At 37.2% G+C, this 24,507-nt stretch overlaps 1 protein-coding gene and 1 long non-coding RNA gene across 7 annotated transcripts in view; one reads left to right on the plus strand and one right to left on the minus strand.

The window, feature by feature from the left end:
- LOC118742259 (dynein regulatory complex subunit 6) overlaps positions 1 to 24,507 on the plus strand; it is a 426,783-nt gene continuing 402,276 nt past the window's right edge. For 2 of the 6 annotated variants that reach the window (XR_004993352.1, XM_036474201.1), the window contains exon 1: positions 173 to 540. Coding sequence is in view for 5 of the 6 variants with exons in the window: in XM_036474201.1 (XP_036330094.1) it covers positions 469 to 540 (72 nt within the window). In the remaining variant the exon portion in view is untranslated. Of the gene's footprint in view, positions 50 to 172; positions 541 to 24,507 lie in introns of those variants that run through there. The other 4 variants (XM_036474198.1, XM_036474197.1, XM_036474202.1 and 1 more) reach the window with 4 other exon arrangements.
- Positions 11,126 to 12,046, minus strand: LOC118742262. The gene is made up of 2 exons (XR_004993353.1): positions 11,359 to 12,046; positions 11,126 to 11,294 (listed from the first exon to the last, which is right to left on the minus strand). It is a non-coding gene; the product is annotated as an uncharacterized LOC118742262 (long non-coding RNA).

Below are 24,507 nucleotides of genomic sequence, written 5' to 3' on the forward strand. Positions count from 1 at the left end.
TAAATAAAATTAATCAGAATATTTCCATGAACCAAAAATACAAGATCACGTAAGAACGCGACGTTGTATTTGTAACTGGTTTTGAGAAAAAAGTTTGCGAAAGCGGGTTCGTCAGCTGAGCGTTTGTTTACATCACAAGCACCACTATTTTACATTTTTATTCAAGTAAAGAAGAGTTAATTCAACATGACAACACATTCTGAAGCATTTTGTTGATCATTTTACCTAAATTGTGCGTTTAAAGTGGCTGACAATAATTTTGGTTTTCGTTGTTTTCTTTGCTTTGTTTACTTTTCGCTCGTTTTCCAGTGAAACAAGATGGCGTAGAACCCGCAAAAAATCGACTTTTTTCACTCTCTTGTTCTTACGTGATCTTGTGTCTTTCGTTCATGCAATATTTCTATAAATTAAGTACTAAAGATTTTGATCAGTACACTGCACTAATAACAGCGCTTTTCTGTTCATAAAATGGGAACAATCCAAAACAATGATAAAGAGTATAGCAGCTCGACACTTAGTTATGGTGAATTACCTATGGAGGTATGTATGAAAAATTATGTTATCATTCAGCGTTCACATGACCTGTGACCAATTCAATACGTGCATAGTAAGGTACAAATGAAGGGTTGGCTCTCCTTTACGGCCGATTTTGTTTCACATATTACGTCAAAATCGGTGGACCGAATTTAATGTTTATCACATGCACACACATTGCTAAAGGACCACACTTTTGTTTAAAGTATTTTTATTATTTAAGGAACAAGTAAAGGATACGCACCGTTTCGCTACAAAAAACTAAAAATAGAAATCGGTAGAGCTTTTTGAACTGATGGGTTGGGTTTCGAAAAGTATCTGTGTGTTAGGGGCTGGTACAAAAAAATGAAGGGGGCGTGGCACGGCCTACCTTTACTGCTTGAAAGAGCCAAGACCAAGGAATTCAATGGTTTGTTTTTCTTTCTCCTCCGACTACCGGGCTCCTCAGGCCAGCCTATTAAAAATGGGGAAAAATCGTTGGTGTGGGGAAACTTTCCAATACGGACGATCATTAAAGGGGCGGTGGGCATGAACCGTCATTGACAAAAATTTCGCCCCCGACCACCTAGGCCCCCTATGGGGTAATTCTCTAGTACAGGGTAACAACCGCTAAAAAAGGTCCGAAAATGTCGGGAGGGGTGCCATTTGACTCGTTTCGGTACCCGTATTAACAATCCGGAGGGGAGGCTAATATTAACCATTTAAAAATTATAAACAAAAAACTTTTGTTAAATTTCGCCGTTTTGTATGGACAAAGATTCACTAAATCACCTGTTCTCACTTTTTAAACACTATTAAAATATATAATTTAACTTAATTATTAAACAAACACATACATCCCTATGCTGTAATCCGTCGTAGATTCGATTTTGCTACGAATCGTATAATTGGTATGCTGAAATCCGCGTTGTCGTATCGTAATTTCGAAATTCGTAGGCCATCTTCGAAATTCGTAATGTTGGTATGCCTGAATCCGACGTAGCTGTCATATTTATGTATTTTCATATTTATGTATTTGTCATATTTATGTATTTGTCGGAATAGCAACTCGTGTCGGAGCGAAACGGCGTGAAGTGTGAATAGAAAAAAAAAATTAAATGTTTACAAAATTAACAGATCGAAGATCACAACAAATCGCTCGCAATACGAAAAACTGGTGGAATGCATGAGCGAAAGGCCGGACATTGGTCGAGGCTTTGTAAAAGGAGCTAAAGAGGAAGTGGTGGAATTTTGGGAAAGCGTTCCAAGAATTAAAGCGGCACAATATCTAGTGAAATGGAGGCCCTTAAAAGGAGGGAGCTTACATTTTATCATTTAAGCTAAATGGATCAGAACAATCTCTTAGCAATCTCCTGTCTACCTCCTGCGACAAAAGTGCACCGGCTACTGAATCCTTTGTATTCTACTTAATTAAGGAAGTCTTTTCAAGTAATCAGGGCTATCACAGAATCCATCGTAGCTTCGATTTTCGTGAAATCTACGAAAGTGCTATCACAGAATCCGTTCGTAATGAAGATTCGTACAGATACTCTTCGACGATATTATGCTGTCGGAACAAAATTTAAAATCACTCAATCTTAAAAATAGTGGAAGAAAGCTGCATTATTTTTAATATTAAATATTTATTATACTCCAAATTTGTTCTAGTTTGATATAATTCCATATATTTGTGTAAACGTAGACGTAAAATACCAATGCCATACATACATACATACATACATATGTATGTACATTAAAGTGGTCCAAAAATGTATGTAAAAAAAAGGTCGCAATTTTAATGCCGCCAGCCCCTACGATTGTTCTATACCAAAAAAAATTATACCCAATTTTTTTATTTTGAAATAAAAAAATTTAGGGTGTCCTCAAAGTTTTCAATGTATTTTATATGGGGAAAAACAACTTTTCGTAGAAATAGTGTAGAATTCTTGAAAATCAATAATTTTCGATCAAAAAACTTTGCTTATCTTCAGGAGATTCCCGGTAATAATACCCAATTGTTCCTTTAACAATTTTTTCATGGTGACTATATTTTATGGGTCCTTGAAAATGCAATGGGGGGACCAATAAAAATTATTTAATCAAAAAATGGTTGAATAAACAATTGGATATCAATATTTGAAGTCTCCTGAAGAGAACCACAGTTTTACGATTGGAAAATATTGATTTTCAAGAGTTTTATGTCATTTTTACGAAAATTTGTTTTTTCCCCATATAAAAAACATGGAAAACTTTGAGCGCTGTGAGCACTCCGTAAATATTTTTTGATTTCAAAATAAAAAATATGGGTATATTTATTTTCGGTTCAGAACAATCCTAGGGGGCGGCGGCATTAAAATTCCGACTTTATTATTTTGGACCACTCTAATGTACATGCACGCATTCATCTGCTAGACGCTATTTAATAAATTAATATTTTGTATGAATCGGGGAAATAATAGTTTAGCAACAATTTATTAGGAAATAAACCTAATTACTTTAATATCATAAAAATTTATTTAAAAAAAAACATATTTTTGAATTCAAAATAATAAAATCTAAGCTAAAAATAAATCAAAAAAAAATATTTATTAAAAAAATAAACAAAAATTAAATGAAAAAAGAAAAAAAAATCCACAGCCCCACGGCTCGGACTCGAACTCGGCTCTCTCAATTGGCAGTCTAGTGCTTTCCACACTCGGCCAAGGTGTATTAAACACGGTGTGATTGACAACTCAGTGCGGCTCTCTTTTAAGGTACTATAATGTCAAAAAGTATAAACAAACGAATTAACCCTTAGTGATGCATATATCTTATCAGCACTGATGTCCTAGGCTTTTATTTCGATTATAGTTTTGTTTTACTTACATTACTTACATCACATATATTTTGTCAATAAAATAAAACAAATTGTTTATAAAATCGTTTAATCAATTTTCTTGTTTTTAATTGTCCTAGTTTTATGCTTTTGCGCGTTTATTTTTATAGTTCAATTTTTTATCCTAAGCATTATTCGACACTTATAAAAGTATGATTTTACATTTTTTACTAATTTTATATGTGAGCTTACGTCAAACAATTTTGAAATTAAATTTTTTTCATGTGAACTAGTTTTCCATTAAAGACCTTGCTTCGAGCGGTTTTAATTTAAGCTCTTCCATACTTGCTTCCATGGTTTAATTATTTCGGTAAGCCGAAATATTTCTGTTCGCAACGTGCATTCTAAAGAGTCGCCTGTTTGAGTTTGGGCATCAAAAAAGAATGTATCCTGATCGTGTACTAAATCCTCACTTGTATCAGTTTTTCCGTATGGCATTGGGACTGCGCATGGGTATAAACGAGCTCGTGGGAAAGTGTTTGATTTTCACAACACTTTCCTTGAAGTGGTTTTCACAAACGCGAGATGAATCACGTAGTACAACACCAAAGCTTTCTTCCCATCGCTGCCGTCTTAATTCGCAACTAAGTGGCACTATTTTCGTGTCCTGACTTTTATTGCATCGTTTCATCTTGGTTTCCTTACATTAAATATTTAAGCAAAGTCGAACGTATTTACTTATTACCAAACTTAAATGTACTTACTTGCTCTTCTCGGCGGTTTATCTCTTAACAATTTCACGTTTATTAAGAAAATTTGCTTTGCTTGAAAAATTTGTGTATTTTTTTTTTTAATTCAAATTTGAAAAAAAAACACATTTTCAAATGGGTTAACAACTCATTTCAATTTGACATTATAGCCTGTTTCTTATGAGAGCAATGTCAAAATCAATCACACTTTGTTGAATACATTTTGCACTCGGCCATTGCGCCTGATGGGGTAGCGTGAGCAAAATGACATACATAAATGTCTGATGTTTCCTTTGCACTAACTGATTTCGAATCAGCATTCGAAGCTGGCAACGATATTTTCGAGTTCACTCGGATTCAGTGATAGCAATATTTTCGTATTCGTTGCGGGCATTTGAATTCGTAGATTTTCTACGATGGATTCCGTGATAGCCCTGAATGATTAAACTAATTTTTTTTTTTTAATTTTACTATTCACTTGCGATTATGTATATTTATTGTGATTTGTTTCTGTCAAATCAGCTGAGTAGGAACTTCGAATTTCACTATTTTAGTTGGCAACGCCGTTGATAGTTACGATCCAAGAATGATATAATACAAGATTGCGCCGTCCTGGGCGTTGAAATTTGTGTACCACAAGTAAACATTGAATAGAGCGAAAAGAAGACCGAGTTGAAACTGCCAAAACAGTTCACCTTACAGCGAAAAACGTGTTTTAATTTTGCTAAATGCGAAAATATTGCATTTTTGCCTAATCTTTTAGAGAATAGGTAACATTTTAGTGCACTCCATTGCCTTGCAATTGAGGCTGCTTTAGCAAACGTTTTAGTGCACTCCATTGCTTTGCAATTAAGGCTGCTGCAGAAAATTTTGTGAATAATATCCTTATATGAAGTCATATATGTAATTATAACAAATATTGTTCCTCAGCAATGTACCAAAAGAAACAATACAACTTTTTTTTCATAAATAGTTTGTAAATGATGCAGTGTGCTGTATACTTATAGAGGTGACCTTATGGATAAGTGTTACTTTTTTATAAAAAATATAGTTCATTCTATGACAAAAACCATTTAAATCCAAGTTTCAAATTTTGTACAAAAATTAAAAGATAATCAAAGTTTCACCAAAATTAAACACTTTATTCATAATAAAAAGTGTGGAATTTTGATGAAAACGTACTAGCGCAGAAGTCACAAGTTGTCCCTTCTTATTATTTACGTTCTTTGGTGAAACTTTGTTGATTTGCTTTTAATTTTTGTACAAAGTTTTAAACTTGGATTAACAAGGTTTTTGTTATGGAATGAACTATATTTATAAAAAAGTGAATAAAACTAACTGGAAAATAAAAACCAAAATATAAATCCGAAACTTATCCATATTGGGTGACCTATACACTCATATGACTGAAAAAATTATAACCAATACTGTTCCTTGGTAATGTGCCACAAATATTAATTAATAATTATTTTGTATTCTTACTAAATAACTTAAACATTGTTTATTTATATTTGGCCGTTAATTGAAAATTCTGTTGATATTTTTTTGAGCTCAAGGCCTTGTTGAAATAAAACAATCTGTTTTTGTTGTTTTTAAATCGTCTATATTTCGACTTCAGTCTGAAGTCATCATCAGGACTGCAATAAATATCTTAATTACAAAAATTGCATAAAAGACTATCAACATACTGTATATAAGCACAACTTACACATTCGGCTGCGCCTGGTAGACTAATGTGTGCAAAAATCAAAAGATTTAACAAGCGAAACAATGAGACGAAATGGACATAAAAATATAAACAAATGAAAGAACAGTAATTGTAAACAAAAAATCATACAAACAACATTGCATTGGACGGCACACAGTACGACATAAATATGTATGCAAATCAGCCAGCATTGCAATGTTATCATAGACGAAGTTCGGACACGGAACGAATAATAGACAATATTAGGCTTATTTGTTGTGCCTTAATATTATGTTGCGGTAGGCATGTGCACAGTTTTCAGTGTCTGTTTTGAAATTCATCCTTTTATCATTAGGGGTGTTCACAATGTGGATCATTTCTAATATAAAGCGTTTGTGGTAATTTTTCTCTTCTTCTAAGACACTCACATTATCAAAATCAGGGTAATGTCCCGTGTCTTTACAGTGGGATGACAAGGCCGTCTTGTTGTCCGAGTAAGTGTTCCTTAATTTTACGTTCGATTTGTGAGCGGAAATCCTTGTCTTAAGTTTTGATTTGGTTGTCACCACATATACTTGTTTGCATACGTGGGACCCGTCGCCATTACATGGAATACTGTATACTACATCAGATTTCTCATGCTTGGGAATTTTGTCTTTCGTGTTGCTAAATATACTTCTCAGAGTATTGTCGTATGTAAACACTAATTACATTTAAACATTAGGGTGATACCAGAATGGATCCGTAACACGACTAGCATACAAATTCCAACCGATATTCAGTGGCTTCTTTCTCTGGGTCCTAAATATGCTTTACCCATAGACAACAAACAATTTCCACTATTTAAAGTCATCGCAAACGGGGAGAACTATATATAAACAATTAAAGACAAAGAGAAACAAGAGATGGAAAGAAACAACTTGACGACACTCCTACGTGACCACCTCAACAAGACGACAACTTCAGTTAGAGATAAATTTATAAGTGATACCCTACGTTCCGCATGATGATGACTTCAGACTGAAGTCGAAATATAGACGATTTAAAAACAACAAAAACAGATTGTTTTATTTCAACCCGGCCTTGAGCTCAAAAAAATATCAACTAAATAACTTAAATATATATATAAGTTTTCTATACCTGCAACTTTATTGGCTATTTATTTGATTTTGACATACAATGTTTTAAACCATGATAGGACGTAATCATACGACCTCTTACAACAAAAAAGGGAAGTATCTCTCGAAAGAGAAGATGAAACCAATTCAAGTAAGTACTCGATACTTTGCCGATACTGAGTAGGTATCGATACTTTCGGTCTTTTGAGTACAAGTACTCATTAGAGTGATACCTTAGTGGTATCGATTCATGAACCAAAAATACAAGATCACGTAAGAACGCGACGTTGTATTTGTAACTGGTTTTGAGAAAAAAGTTTGCGAAAGCGGGTTTGTCAGCTGAGCGTTTGTTTACATCACAAGCACCACTATTTTACACTTTTATTCAAGTAAAGAAGAGTTAATTCAACATGACAACACATTTTAAAGCATTTTGTTGCATCATTTTACCAAATTGTGCGTTTAAAGTGGCTGACAATAATTTTGATTTTCGTTGTTTTCTTTGCTTTGATTACTTTTCGCTCGTTTTCCAGTGAAACAAGATGGCGTAGAACCCGCTAAAAAAATCGACTTTTTTCACTCTCTTGTTCTTACATGATCTTGTGTCTTTCGTTCATGGTATCGATTGAACCCTATGATAGATTATTTTGTTAGACTGCGTTTATACACGGAAACTTTTGTCGACGCGATTTTTCACATTCCCTTTTGGTGTTGCTCATTTCATTTACACACGACGATTTTTGTGTATGCAATTGTTGTTGTCAGCTGTGAATCGCTAACTCAATTTACACAGATAAACGAGAGCACAAAGCGTGTTGCCCGAGCACGAGCAACTCGGTGCCCCTCTCCTTTCCTCGTCACGCTCTCTCCTACAAACGTCGAGTTGCGGCAACAAAAATCGCCGTGTGTAAATGAGCACTTACTAAAAAGAAGATGACAATCTTTGCGAACTGAAACGCGAGATTCCAAAATAGCTATAGTGCTGCCACTGTATTAGTATTTCGTAATAATTCACTTTTCCTTACAAGGGGTGTGCAGGGTTCAATGCTTTTCGGTATCTTCTTTCGTTTCAGTCATCGACTAACTGTCCGTGCATGCGGTTGTGTTTTTCGCGATCTATACTTGTGCCTATTGAACTGCCGTTAAACAAGCAAAACATTATTGTTGTTTTTCACCACATATTTTTGCGCGTGGTTCATTGACAAATTTATTCTGATTATAAGATATAATTAGAATTAATATGGTAGGTGGTGAAACCCTCTACAATAATAGGTTCAAGGACCTTGATCCTGATCCTATACCTGGTACTAAAGTTATCTCAAAGTTTCTTGACACGAAAGCGAACTGGCAAATGTTTTCTCTCAAGGCAAACTCATATTCTGCACAAATTACTTGTTCTATTAATGTTAATAGAGAGGCAGCCCTAATCAAAAAAATTATTCGTAAAGCAGCAAATGAATCGATACCAATTACGCGGAATAATGAAAACAACCGAAATAATAGCCCAGCATGGTTTAACACAGAAATTGCTAATCTCATACTTGAAAAAAATCAGGCCTGGAAACAATTTCGAAGAGAGAGAACAATGACACATTTAATACACTACAAAAAACCAGCGCTAAAGTAAGAAGGGAGTGTAAGCACGCTAAACGGCTGACTTGGGAAAAATTCGTTAATTCCCTTAACCCTACAATGAATATTCGATGCCTATGGGAAAATGTGAAAAAAATTAGATGTACACGTATTTCGAATTTTCCATCCCTTATTACAGACACATCCACAGTTACTCACCCTAGGGATATTGCAAACGCCTTTGCCAAATTTTGGAGTTCAATTGGATCCGATCAATCATTCCAAAACAAAATTATAGAACAAAAAAGAGAGTTTGTTATTACATCGAGCGGTTCCCAGGAAACTATAGATCCTATAACGTTGACCGAAATTAACACTGTTCTAAATGGAAAAGCAGGAGGCTCTACTCCGAGTAAAGACAAAATCACGTATACAATGATAAAACATTCGCCCATTGACCTTAAAATGAGACTATGTCAACTTTATAACAATATCCTTCGCATAGGCACCTATCCCTATGAGTGGAAACATGCTATCCTTGTACCTATTTCTAAGCCGCACAAAGCTCCAAACAAGCTCGAAGGACATCGCCCTATATCCTTAATTACTGTGCTATCCAAAGTACTGGAGAAAGTACTCGCTAAAAGACTTTGGCAATACGGCAAGGGCCACATTTTTCCAGAGCAGCATGCATTTGTACCAGAGTACGGTGTTCACACCCTCTGTCATAGCCTAGAATCAAAAATCAAAGAACGTCTAGAAGGTAGAAACCATTGTCTGATTTTATCTGAAGACCTGGAAAGGGCATTCGATCGAGTCGTGCTTACTTATGTTACCGAGGAGTTACGCATATGGAACGTTCCAACCTGGATGTTAAAACTGATATGGTCCTTCCTTGTTAACCGTACGGTAACAGTACGTGTCGATGGCTATTTTTCGGACAAATGCAAATTTGTAGTAGAATGTAAGTAGTAGAATACACTGTAAATATGCCAATAATCTGGCAGCGCTAGTTACAAAAGGATATATCCAAAGCAAGTGGCAGCGCTTGTTACTCGTTGTTACAAAGATTCATTCCGAATAAACCAGTTAAGCGAAGCAGTCGTGATTATTCTATAGCTCAGGTGCGGAAAAAAAAACCCAACGCAAACCCACGTGATTGAAAAACGATGAGTGAAACCTCGCAAAGAAGGCAAATCGCCGCAGCACTGGAAGACATGGGCGTGCACTTTCCGCCCACGGCTACATTATGCCAATTACGCAGCCTGCTATCGTCCACCGTAGGCGCTTCAGGCGATCAAAATGGCGGCGTAAGTGACACGCGCAAAAGCGATGCAGCAATAGTGGCGATCGATGCAGAAACTGGTGCAGGTGCAAGGACAACCAAAAGCGTGGCCAATATGGCGGTGGAAGCTGGAAATCAGCACGAAGTGCTCGATGGGCGCCAAAATACGGCGTCAGCGACACCAAAGCGACACGAAAACGCGGTAACAGTAACCGCGGCAGCAGCTGAGAATGCCGACGCAGACGCCGCAATCAGCGAGAACCGTACTTCCGATTTAACGGCAATCGAATTACTACTAGAGAAACAGTTACGCATCTTGCAGCTAAAAGCTGAAATCAACAAGTTAGAAGCAGGTAAAGCCTGCCGCAGCATCCCGATCAACTTCTCTGAAATAGAGAAAACCTTCCGTACATTCAATGGGGACGATAAGGGCGATATCGTCAAGTGGATCAGCGAGTTCGAGGACAGCGCAAAAGCTTACGGGTACGATGAGGAGGCAAAATTTTTAATCGCGCGACGATTGCTCACTGGCAGCGCCCAGATATTGTTACGCATAGGCAACATTGACGGGTGGAATAAACTTAGACAGCAACTTATCGATGAATTCAAAAGGCCGCTAAGTGTCAAAGACATCTTCCGTCAATTGGAAACGCGCGTTTGGGAAAAATCCGAAACCCTAACGCATTACGTTCTGAGCATGCAAGAGCTTGCACAGTCAGCACCAATCGAAGAATACGAACAGGTGGAGTTCATCATCGACGGGCTAAAAGACAAGTCGGCCAAAGCACTGATTTTTAGCGGAGTGACGACAATTGACAAATTCAAAAAGCTCATACCACAATACGAAAGGCTCCGGGCATCAACCGAGAAGAAAGTGAGCGCACCAAACTCCATTGGCGACATGTCAGCAGTTAGATGCTACAACTGTTCGCGCTATGGGCACTACTCCAAGGACTGCGCAGAGAAAAGACGAGCACCCGGGTCTTGTTTTAAGTGTGGAGCGAAGGAGCACCAGTATAGGAACTGCCCCGTCAAGACTGTAGCAGCATTGGACGACGACGGCGACTTTAGTTCTGTACACTTTAAGGAAAGGGTAAGTGTTTCTTTCAGTGGAAACCGTGATTGTCTTCTTGATTTTGTCCATTTTTTTTCTTTGCTTGATACCGGTAGCCCTTGTAGTTTCATCCGGCAGTCGTGCATCCCAGTTACAGTAAAATACAGTAGAAGTGTGCGTGTATTTAGTGGGATCGGAAGAGTTAAAGTGAATCCGGAAGGGAGCGTATTTGTACTTATTAAATTTAAAAACATTGTTAAACCGTTAAGAGTCTACGTACTCACCGATAACGAAATACCTTTTCCATTGTTGTTAGGAAGAGACTTCTTAAATACTTTTTCCATACGTCTGTACGTCAACAATGAATTTCTTTACTCAAATAAACATACTACATATAAATTAGAAAACGAATTTCCGCTTATTTCCGTTGATGATAGTGACAGTAAACGTAAGTCCAGTAAAGCCACTCCAATCTTAAGTACAGCCAGTGTAATCCCGGAACTTAAAGAAGTTTTTAATATTGAAATTAGTGAAAATGATGAGATTGATGTAAACCCTCAGATACCTTCAGCTTGGTCAAACAACTTCCGTCCTATGATAAAAAACACTTATGTACGAAAACAGATTGAAGAACTTCCGAATATTGACTACGAAGCTAAGATCTTACTTACGTCAAACACTCCGACCTTCTGTTCACCAAGGCGTTTATCGTTTGCCGAGAAAATTGAAGTTAATCGAATTATAGACGACTTGCTTAAGAAAAAGATTATCCGACCTAGTGACTCGCCTTATGCATCGCCAATCGTCCTTACGAAGAAAAAATCAGGTGAAACCAGAATGTGCATCGATTATAGAAACTTAAATAAATCGATTGTGACAGATAATTACCCACTTCCATTGATAGAAGACTGTTTGGAATATCTTGGGGGTAATAAAATATTTACCCTTCTAGATCTGAAGTCAGGTTTCTTTCAAATTAAAATGGAGGAAAACTCGATTAAGTATACATCGTTTGTAGTCCCAAACGGACAATATGAGTTCATAAGAATGCCATTTGGACTCAAAAATGGCCCAGCCATTTTCCAAAGATTCATAACAAAAATTTTGAAAGAATTTATTGAGAAGGGTGAAATAATAGTATATATGGATGACATCATCATTGGTAGTAGGACAATAGATACCCACTACGATTTAGTTAAGAAAGTATTAGAGAAACTATCCGAACATGGCCTCCAGATGAAACTCAGCAAATGCAAATTCGCATATAGTGATATTGAATATTTAGGTTATACGGTGTCAGAACACGGTATACGCCCTTCCGAATCCCACATTAAAGCGGTAACGAATTATCCGACTCCAAAGAATCAATGGGAACTTCAGGCTTTCATTGGACTTTGTTCCTATTTTAGAAAATTTGTTCAATCCTTTTCAGTACACGCCCGACCATTATATGACCTTCTTAAGAAAAACAAACGTTTTGAATTTAATGAAGAATGCAACAATGCTTTTCGAACCCTCAAGGAAAAATTAGTATCGAGCCCAGTGCTGGCAATATATAACCACAAGAAAGAGACGGAGCTGCACTGTGATGCTAGTGCACACGGCTTCGGCGCTATATTGTTACAGAAACAAGACTATGGCCACCTTCATCCCATAGCATTTTTTTCGAAAAGAACTTCCGATGCCGAGAGTAGATACCACAGCTTCGAATTGGAAACGCTAGCCATTATTTACGCACTAAGAAGATTTCGAGTGTACTTAGAAGGGATTAAGTTTAAAATACTAACTGATTGCAACTCATTGACAATGACACTTAATAAAAAACTTGTGAACAGCCGAATAGCTAGATGGGCCTTAGAGTTAGAAAACTACAACTATTCAATATTGCATAGAGCAGGCACTAAAATGCCGCACGTAGACGCACTCAGTAGGAACGAATTTGATTGTGAAAATGTAATTGCTATAATCGACAGTGAAGACTTAGACTACCAATTGCAAGTTATGCAATCCAGAGACGAAGATATAATTAACCTAAAGAACAAACTAGAAAATGAGAATATGAAAGATTTTGTTATGGAAAATGGGGTGGTGTTTAAAAAAGACGGCGACATTCTACAGCTATACGTCCCCAAAGAACTTGAAACTGAAATAATACGAACCACCCACGAGCAATTAGGTCACCAAGGAGTAGAAAAGTGCTACCAGAAAATCAAGGCGAACTATTGGTTCCCCAACATGAAAAGCAAAATCGACAACCTTAAGCAAAATTGTGTAAAGTGCATTATGTATTCCGCCCCTAATAACCCGAACGCCCGACAATTGCATAACATCCCTAAGGACCCTAAACCTTTCCACACAATCCATTTAGATCATTTAGGCCCACTTCCGTCATTGCAATCGAAGCGAAAACACATTTTAGTCATAATAGATGCTTTTACGAAATATGTAAAATTGTACCCGGTCTTAACGACCTCCACTAAGGAAGTAACATCAGCATTGAGCAAATATTTCGAATATTATAGCCGGCCTCAAAGATGCATAACTGATAGGGGCAGCTGTTTTACGTCAAAGGAATTTGAAGAGTATATAAAAGATAAGAACATAACCCAAATAAAAGTGGCAGTGCACTCCCCACAAGCCAACGGGCAAGTAGAGAGAGTAAACCGAAGTTTAGTAGGTATGTTGGCAAAACTAAGTGACCCAGTCTCTCACGGGGACTGGGTAAAACAACTTACTAAAATAGAATTCGCACTAAACAACTCGGTGAATAGATCAATCGGAATAACACCGAGTAAAGCTTTGTTTGGTGTCAACCAACGCGGAGAAATAGTGGATAAATTGACAGAGTACCTAGAAGAGTACATTTCAGGCCCAGGGGGGAGGGATTTAGATGCAATACGTAGGCGGGCAGGAGATAAAATAAAAAAAGTGCAAGACTATAACTTGAGCCGAAGTGAACAGAAGGGTGCTGGAGTGAGAACGTTTGAGGAAGGCGATTTCGTAGTAATCAAAAACGTGGACACAACAATTGGCCGTAATAAGAAGCTTTTACCCAAATTCAAGGGCCCATACGAAATACATAAGAAACTCCCCAACGACCGGTACGTAGTAAGGGATATAGAAAATGGTCAGATCACGCAAATACCGTATAAAAGCGTTATCGAAGCGTGCAATATTAAACTCTGGAAGAGAAGGAATGGCGAAGACAATGAACGGTTTCAAAGCTGAAGGCAGCACTTACTGTAGATATAGTGGTCTGTAAGAAATTTATTTAAGAAAAACTAAAACCTTGTAAATATCTTTATTTGTATTTCGTAATACATGATCGAGGTCGATCATTCCGGTCAGGTTGGCCGAGCTGTAGTAGAATGTAAGTAGTAGAATACACTGTAAATATGCCAATAATCTGGCAGCGCTAGTTACAAAAGGATATATCCAAAGCAAGTGGCAGCGCTTGTTACTCGTTGTTACAAAGATTCATTCCGAATAAACCAGTTAAGCGAAGCAGTCGTGATTATTCTATAAATTGGATAACGGGATACCGCAAGGTTCATCATTATCTGTCGTACTATACGTTGCCTATGCCAACACCTTAATTCGAGCCTTGAGAAGCCTAGAGGGAGTTGATTTCATCTCATTTTATGCCGACAATGTTTTCGTACTAGCATCCGGGAAACCAATCCAAGTTGAACAAGCATTAAAATCAGTAGATCAACGCATGGCAAGGTGGGCAAGCAAAACAGGAGCTATCATTCCTGCACACAAAGCTGAAATTCTGCACGTCTGTCGTAAGCACGGCTGTGACGCGCGATACATTAGAATGCGACAATCGAATGTACCAATAAAAAATAGGATGAGGATTCTTGGTATTATTTTCACAAAGTCACTGCTGTGGAATGAGCATATAACCCAAGTAGTTTCAAAATTAAAAAACATCAATAATTTTCTGAAGGTCGCCTGCTCAAGAAATAAGGGTCCGCACATGGAAACGGCACTAAATATTTGTAAAAGCCTAGTAATGGGAACGGTGCAACATTGTATTACCCTATATGGATGGACATCATCTGCCAATATCAAAAAAGTAAATGTCGCTATGAATAATTGCTTTCGCACAGCCTCGGGTCTTCTTAAAACCACTCCGATTGAAGCACTAAGAAATGAAGCGAAGTATAGTGACTTTGTATCAATACTACACAAACGAGCAGTAAATCTAGGTGCTAATACTTATTCATCCAACAAAGCAGCACTATCCTCCCTCGTTCAAGACGCCTCGGTATTCCACCAAAAAGTAGTAACAGATCCGCAGTTTTCAACATCGTCCAATTTATGAAATCAAGTGGCTTACCAATCATCACTCCTCTGTGCGATGAATTACTGCAAGGACACACTTATGTAACGCTTGACCTCAGCTTAACCGAAAAAACGAGGAACGACGTGAATCCTGATATATATAGATCCCTGTTTGCGGAAAAAGTTCATCAATTTGCCCCTGACACAATTTATTATACGGACGGATCCTTTTCTGAAGGAGTTTCAACTTACGCTGTCGTTAAACAAACAAGTGGCACTAACTTTGAAATTGAGGAACAGGCGCTACTTCCAACACATGCTGGCATATTTCATAGCGAGCTGTGTGCTCTACGTTCCGCAGTTAGAATGGCAAGTCTTGAAAATAATAAAGCCCTCATATGCTCAGACAGCCTCAGCGTCATCCAATCTTTACGTAACACCGAAGCAAACAACTTTAAATTTGTATTCAATGGGCTCAAAATTCGTAAAACAATCAGCATATTGTGGGTACCTGGACACTGTGGAATCTCTGGAAACGAGTACGCTGACCGTCTAGCTAAGGAGGCACTAACACTACCGCTAGTTGCTGAAGTTCCACCCTTATATACATTACCTTTAGCTTGTTTCAAAGGTACTAAAATGGAGAATTATAAGGAGAAATGGAACTTGTCCAACCACTTTTTTACTAAATGCAACAAAACAATAACACGACCTAAATACAATCATGTTTACTCCCGACAACAGTGTATCGCGATTGCACGTATCAGAGTTGGTGTAACTCGGTTTACAACTAAAAATCTAAAAAAAAAGGGAGCAGGTATCCCAATGTAGCACATTCCGCTCTGACCTCACCGTGGAACATATTTTTAAAGAATGCCCAGAGACTCGTTCTGTTAAACCGTTGCATGAATTATTGGACTGTAGTAAAGCCGAAACATATTCTGAAATACGTAGAGCGCTGTTGCAAAAAGGCGTCCTTGAAGACATCTAAATACATATAAGTCTAATAAATCAAACTAATTAGAATAATCTCTATACTTCCTCACTATGTTTTAAATTAAATCGGTGCTAATAGTCTTGTTACTCGGCACCATTCCATATTGTATAAATTTATTTGTATGATACGTAGTTTAAATAAATAAATAAATAAATCTTATTTCATTTGATATATTATATATAAATAATGAAAATTTTTAATAAAAAATCGCGCGTTTTTTTATTAACAATTTTCGCCTGCGGCGCTTTTTCCATAAAAATCAATACTTCGATAAATAATGAAAATTTTTAATAAAAAATCGCGCTTTTTTTATTAAAAATTTTCGCCAGCGGCGGGTTTTCCATAAAAGTCAATACGATAAATAATGAAAATTTTTAATAAAAAATCGAGCGATTTTTTATTAAAAATATTCGCCTGCGGACCTTTTTCCATAAAAATAAATATTTCGATAAATAATGAAAGGTTGTAATGGTAAAATCAAACTTGTGGCACTCCATGACGCTTACTTTTAATTTCTGTTGAAATAACTAAACCATGAAAGTAGCGTTGCCATGGTATAACGAAATTTGCTATTATATTTTGGTTAGAATATTTTATTTAGGTTGAAGTAAAAAAAGAGGGAGAAGTGTATAGTGTAATCGAGGGTAATAGCGCAAATGAAATGTGAAATAAATTGGCAATACCAGCGATTTGAGGTTATAATAATTTTGGCAGGCGCAAAGTTTGTTTACTCTGAAATCTTCTATATATATAAATGTGAATGTCGGTTTGTTTATTACCTTATAACTTTTGAACCGCGACACGGAATCGCACGAAACTTTGCACACTTATTTGTTTTTACCCTGGGAAGGCTATAGGTATGGTTTTATTTGAAGCTATATAGTCAATTTTGCAAGGGGAGTGGCACCTCCCATAGGCCGGAAAATTTTTAATCAGCTATAACTTCGGAATCATAAGCCAAAACATCTTGTAATTTGGTACGAAGACATGTCTATGGTAGGTGCTTATAGCAAGGTATATATAAATGAGTTTAAAGAAGGGGGCGTGGCACATCCCATAGGCATGGAATTTTTATGCTATTACTTCGGAAGCATAAGTCGCATGAACTTGAGATTTGGTATGCAGTCATGTCTACCAAGGTTATTATTGCATTTCATTCTATAACAAACAAGCTATTAAACTGTCCTACCATATTCTGCTACCACGCGAGCAGGGCCGCGGGTTCAGGCTAGTATATAAAATAAAAGTGAATAAATGATTTTGTTTGCATAAAACACGGAGACGTTCTAGTAGTGTTTTAAAAGTGGAAACTGGTGATTTAGTGCATTTTTGACGTGGTAATTGCTCATAGAAAACAACGAAATTTAACAAAAGTTTTTTGTTTATAACTTTTAAATGGTTAATTATATTAGCCCTCCCCCTCCGGATTGTTAATAGGGGGACCGAAACGCGTCCCGACTTTTCCGGACCTTTTTTAGCGGTCGTTACCCTATATTAGAGAATTACCCCCTATGGTTACCTAGGGACCCCTTAGAAAAATGGACAAAAATCACAATTTTCATTAGCGTTTTTTCGCTAGAAAAATTATTAATAAAAACGTGACTTGCCGTTGACGATGTTGAAAGAAGAGAGATTTATTTCAGTTCCTTTTGTGTATTAGTTCAAAATATGTACATAACAGGGTTGTATTGTTTGGTATATTTCAACACCCCCACTATAGCAAACAATCGATAAAGTTTACAACGTTTCTATGTGTTGAACTCCCAGCTTATTTAGTAAATTATAATGTTTTATAGTGCACAAGCCCTTTGTCAATAGATCAGCAGGCATGTCGGCTGTAGGCAAATACATAATGTTAACTATCTTTCTGTTTACACATTTTCGACTGAAGTGATATCGGAATATGTTTACTTCTTTTATGAAGTATAGGATTTGCCGTCAGCTTCTGTGCGCTCTGATTATCATTAAATAAGTTAATGCTATACATTCTTTGTGTGACTTCAAATTGTAAGTTCCTTAAATATTTAGCTTCTTTGCAAGCGTCCGAGATAGCCATATATTCAGCCTCACAGCTTGATAAAGCCACAGTTGTCTGCTTCTTAGACTCCCAACAAATTACACCTCCGGACAACTTGAAACACATGCCAGTGTAGGATCTTCTATCTGCAGTATTGTTAGCCCAGTCGGCGTCAACGAACCCTTCTATTTCTGAACTTTCATTCGCTGTATACTTTATGCCATAATTTTTGGTTCTCTTTAAATATTTTAGAATTCGTTTCGCCTATGCGCAATGCTCTTTTGTAAAACATTGATTAAATTGGCTAAGAAAACCTACAGCGTATGCAATATCTGGTCTGGTCAAGACAGCTAAATACATAAGACTTCCTATTAACTGTTGATACGGAAAGTTGATTTCGCAAATGTTTTCGCGAATAATAGATAACTTACTCTCCATTGGTGTATCTACAGTTTTACAATCGTTCATGTTAAATTTTTGCAATAGTTGATCAACATAGTTATTTTGACATAAGAATATTGTTTTTTCAACTTTGTTTGTAATTACATTCATACCAAGACATTTTTTGATTTCGTCCAAATCTTTGATTTTAAATTTACTGGGTAGCAACTCTTTTAAAAATCTAGTTTCAATATTATCGTTTGAAAAAATAAAGAAATCATCTACGTAAAGCGTAACAATAGTTTTGGATTGATCTTTTACTTTTGTATACATGCAAGGCTCTAATTTAGATCTTTGAAATCCAATTGCCAGTAAACACTCATCTACCTTTTTGTACCAGGCTCTTGAGGATTGTTTGAGGCCATAGATTGCCTTACTTAATTTCAATACTTTGCTAGTTTGGCCTACATCAGGAAACATTTCTGGTATCGACATGTAAATAGTTTCCTCAAGATCTCCGTTCAAAAAGGCAGTTGTTACATCTAGATGATTCGTTTGAAGCCCAAGCTGAACTGACAACGCAAATAACATTCTTAAGTATGTCTAACAACTGGAGAAAAGGTTTCTTTAAAATCTACACCCTCCTCTTGGGAATACCCTTTGGCAACTAAGCGAGCGCGAAAACATACTTTGTTATCAGCATCATATTTTTTTCTTAGGACCCATTTGCATTTTATTATCTTACCATTCTGTGGAGTATCAACTAACTCCCACGCTTCGTTGTCCTCGAAACATTGTAACTCGTCTTTCATTGCTGTCTTCCACTTGTCTCTCTCGCTTCCAGTCAATGCCTCTTGAAGTGTCAATTCAGCAGCGCCATCATAGGTGTCGTTATGAATACAGAAATTTGAAAAACCATGAAAATCTTCAGCGTAGCTAATATCGTACAATTCATCATTTGGCAAACATTCCGATTTCGAGAAGTCTTGATCAGAAATTAATTCTTCTTGTACTAAGCTTTTGGCTTTGGTGACGTCCCCCACTGAATTCATGCTTTCGGTTCTATCTTCCACTTGAACTGCATGTTCTGATTTGGGTTCTGGCTCCACTACGATCACGTCCCGACTAGTGAAAACAGTCCTGCTTTTTTGGTTATACACTCGATATCCCTTTGTGTCTTCTGGATAACCCACTAGAATGCATTTTTCGGATTTTTTATCCCATTTGCTTCGCTTTTCTTTTGGTATGTGAACCATTACTGCGCTACCGAAAATTCGAATGTGAGCAATATCTGGTTTAGAGCCAGTCCAAGCACCGCTGTCACAGTACGATTCAGCAGATATACCGCCGTATTTGTAGCTTCAGCCCAAAAACGCTTGCCTAAATTGGCGTCAAAAAGTAGATATCTTGCCTTTTCGACTGTTGTGCTATTAAATCTTTCACTTACTCCGTTTTGTTGTGGAGTATAAGGCGTGGTTTTCTGGTGAATTATACCTTCGCTTTTTAAGTAGTCATCAAAGGCGAGATTGCAATATTCAAGTCCGTTGTCACTTCTTAAAACTTTGATAGACCTTTTTGTCTGATTCTCTACACGTGCCTTAAACTCTTTGAAGTACCGCAGTGCCTCATTTTTCTGCTTCATAAAATAAATGAAAGCCATTCGACTGTGATCGTCCACAAACAGCAAGAAGTACTTCGCACCTCCTATGGAAACGTTCTCCATAGGCCCACAAACATCTGTGTGTACGATTTCTAATAAAGCACTACTCCTGTGTCCATTACTCTTGAATGGTAGGCGACACTGTTTACCTTCACAGCAAACAGCACACGACGACTTGCTTATGTCTACATTTTCGTTTAATACCATGCCATTTACTGCATTCTTCATCTGATTGAAGTAATCTTTATTAATGTGACCTAGCCTTCGATGCCATGTTTCTCCCGAAACAACTGTTGCATCTAGACTTTCCTGCTTTGCTGTGTTTACCTTATATACCCCATTAACTAGTGCGGCTGTTGCTACCAGATCATGCTTTTGGTTATAAACATAGCAACCCCTGTTGGTAAATTTTACACTGTTACCTTTCTTTATAAGTTGGCTCACAGACAGCAGATTTGTTGTCAGGCTTGGAACACAAAGCACGTTCTCAACAGTTATTTCGTAATCGCATTCATTAGTGTTAGTTGTAATTATTACGTCTCCCGAACATAACACCTGCACTTTTTTCTGTGCAGTATCAATTATTTGAGTTATGTATGATGTCATCGAACTACAATTTTCCAGCCGTATCGATCTTGAAAGACGAAGTAAACTGATTTTTCTAGAAAATCCGCTGTCATCAAATAAATTTCTCAGCTTTTCCCAAAGTTCTCTTGATGAACTAACCTCTTTAACATGCACGAACAATGACGGATCTATTGTCATAATCAATTTCGTCTTGGTTTTTTCGTCATCTGCAGCTTCTAATGTCCTTCCCGGTTCTGGCTTGACACAATGCTTCATGCCTTCTAGGACTAGAAAATTCTCTGCCGCGAAACACCATTCGCCGTAGTTTTCACGCCCTTTCAACTTTGGTACGTTCAACAAATAGTTGGTAGCCATTGAAATGCTGGCGATTTAATGAAAACACAAAAATGACTAAACGCCGCCGGACAATTATTTCTTTTATTATCGAGTACCGACTTATGAAAAAAAACTGCAATTAAAACTTTTTCGTTGGGGCTGGGCCCATAACCTATTAATTAGTCTGTTCCAATAGCAGTCCGGTTTACAGGATTTAGTCAGAACTTACAGGAAGTCGTTCCTATTGACATAAAACCTGTAAGTGGGAACACATTTGAGAGAGTAACTGAGCAACTGTTCCTAGTCAGAAGTTACAGGATTTAGTCCGGAGTTTCTTTTCCTGTAAGTTCATGAAAAGTGTCAAACGATCAGCTGATTTGCATGTGCAAGCAAAAACAAACAGCGGTGAAAGCAAAGTACCTTATATTTGTAAAAAAAATGGAAGTAAACAACGAAATGTTTGAATATGTATAGATATTAATAATTATTTAGTGATATTTCAGCTAAATCAGTGTTGTACAAATGACATGTAAACAAACCGACTGACGTTTTTACAGGAAATAGTGCTTTTTGCGTTCCTATGCACTTCTGCATCTGTTCTCCTTTTACTCTCATTTGAGAGAGTAAAATTGTAGTTTGACAGTTCCACAGTTTTTAGTCCGAAGTTCAAAGGAACAGACTAAATAAAAACGTGACTTGCCGTTGACGATGTTGAAAGAAGAGAGATTTATTCAATTGTATGTTACCGGGCTGGTCTGATCTAAGTATTTTGTGCAAATAAAACTACGTTATTTCACTTTCTGGCCCAACGTTTCGCTAAAACATTTTTAGCTTCTTCAGGGGCAATTCCGTTACGAAAAATAACATTCATCCAAATACAACACCGAACATAGACACAACAAAAACCACCAAGAAATTTTACAGTGTAACGTATATTCCCAACCTAACCGACAACTTTGGTCACAGCATAACCAAACCACAAAACACAGCACTTGCCTACAAATCCAATTACACCCTTTCGACAATATACACAAAAACAAAGTGCCCAGTAGATGTCTACCAACAAAGCGATGTAGTGTATGAAATTAAATGCAAAGGAAAGGAAAATGAAGAATGCGGGAAAGTGTATATTGGGACAACTAAGCGGCCTTTAGGTGTTCGATTAGGCGAACATGAAGCTGATATCAGAAAACAAAAAAGCAGTACAGCATTAGCACAACGTATAACAACAAGTGGACACACAGCTGATTTCGCAAATGCAAAAGTTATTGACAAAGAAAAAAGAGAGTCAACCCGATATACATTGGAGAGCCTCAGAATAATGCAAAGGAGAGAAAAGACCATGAACAGAAAGGAAGATACAGACAACATTGCGGCCGCATACATTTCATGTATATGATTATAAACTAACTTTTAGTATTGACAAAGCTACCACAAAAGATGGTATAGTGTTCAATAATTCGTATGTATTAATGTTAAAATAGTGTGAGTCAAATTGTTTGTCCTCAAGCTCAATCTGTAGTTTTTTCTTGTCATTTTAGTTCCATATATGTACATGTTTTTATGTTTCCATTTATTATCTTTGGTTATAATGTGTTTTTGTATTTTATGGTTCGTGACAGATTTAATTAAACGGAATTGCCCCTGAAGAAGCTAAAAATGTTTTAGCGAAACGTTGGGCCAGAAAGTGAAATAACGTAGTTTTATTTGCACAAAATACTTAGATCAGACCAGCCTGGTAACATACAATTGAATAAATTACGAACTGATCGGATAATAAATATATAGAAGAGATTTATTTCAGTACCTTTTGTGTATTAGTTCACAATATGTACATAACAGGGTTGTATTGTTTGGTATATTTCAACAAAAATGTTAAATGTTCATTTGCACAAGACATTTTTATATACACATTTGGGTGGGGTTTAGTAGCGCTCCAAACTATTTCGGGCTATTCCGTCCAAAGGGGTGGCCCGATCCAAAAAATAATTCCACACACTTGTAGCCAAGGGTCTACACATTATTTTAACACTCACTTTTGTAATTTTTGGTCACTAATTTATTTACAAATTGGGTTTGAAATATGCCCTTTTTTCTAACATTCGGAAATTAGCGTACATTTATCACTCCTATTCTCCTTAAAGCAGCTACTTCACCAATATATTTTTGTATTCCTCTTCACTTTACACTTTACTCGATTAGCAATAACATTCTTTACCACTTTAATATTAACCAATTAATCACAATTCATTAAATAAAAACACCTTCAAATTCAGGCGTCTGACTTTGGTTGCATATGCATATTAAATGGCGGAGTTCAGCTGTCAAACTCCAAAATATGCAAAAGAATGAGAGACAAAAGAAGATAGGATATAACCCAGTAAGCATTAAAAATATACAAAGGTGTTCTCTGCAAAAGGTGTTCAGCTCCTTTTCTTCGCAAAACAGAAAGGAGAATTCTACTGCCTGAGGGTTATAATCCCTAAGTGCCCGAAGCCCGCCTACGCAGAAAGGTGTTCTCTGCAAAAGGTGTTCAGCGCCCCTTCTTTGGCAACACAGAAAGGAGAATTCTACAGCCTGAGGGTTATAATCCCTAAGTGCCCCTCCGCCCCCCAACCCCAAAAACGATGCGTGCGCTACTAAACATTTCCCACACATTTTTATATACAAGACATTTTTACATCACTGGGGCGGCAGCCCCAGGTTTACCACACAGAAAGGGAATACTAGTTACCCAAGGCTACATCACTGGGGCGGTAGCCCCATTTGGTGCACACCAAAAGGAGAATTCTATTTGGTAGGGTTATAATCTTAAAGCTCGGCCGAAGGCCGCCTACGCAGAAAGGAATTCTACGCAAAAATACTAGGGATATTCTCGAAATCTTGCAAAGCCGTTGCACGAATTGCACGGTTTGCATAACTTGCAAACACACAACAAAATACAATATTCAACGTCGTCAAAAAAGCATAGCAAAATAAATGCGACCCTGTGCTAGTTGTTTAGTTGTTGGAATTGCTACATATTCCTCTCATTCCTCTCCTCTCGCTCACTTCATTTTTTTTCGCTGTCTCTTGTTATTGTATTTGATACAGAATTTCCCTGCTTGCTACCTATACATGCTACCACTTTGCGACGGGGTGCTCTCGTACTCTTCCAAATTTGGAATAGTATTTTTGCATTTCGTGCATCGTGCAAGACTTCCAGAATACCCCTACTGTGGACGCAAGTAAAAATTGTGATTTTTGGGCATTTTTTAAGGGGTCCCTAAGGACCCATAGGGGGCCTAGGTGGTCGGGAGTTGCAGTTTTGTCAATGGCGGTTCATGCCCTCTCCAAAAAGAGGGAGGTGCTACGGCCACTCCCGCTTCGCCCACCGCCCCTTTAATGACCGCCTGTATTGGAAAGTTTCCCCAAACCAACGATTTTTCCCCCATTTTTAAGACGCTCGCCTGAGGAGCCCGGTAGT

Source organism: Rhagoletis pomonella, unplaced genomic scaffold (genome assembly GCF_013731165.1).
Source record: "Rhagoletis pomonella isolate Grant_MI unplaced genomic scaffold, Rhpom_1.0 Rhpom_scaffold_00007, whole genome shotgun sequence".
NCBI lineage: Eukaryota > Metazoa > Arthropoda > Insecta > Diptera > Tephritidae > Rhagoletis > Rhagoletis pomonella.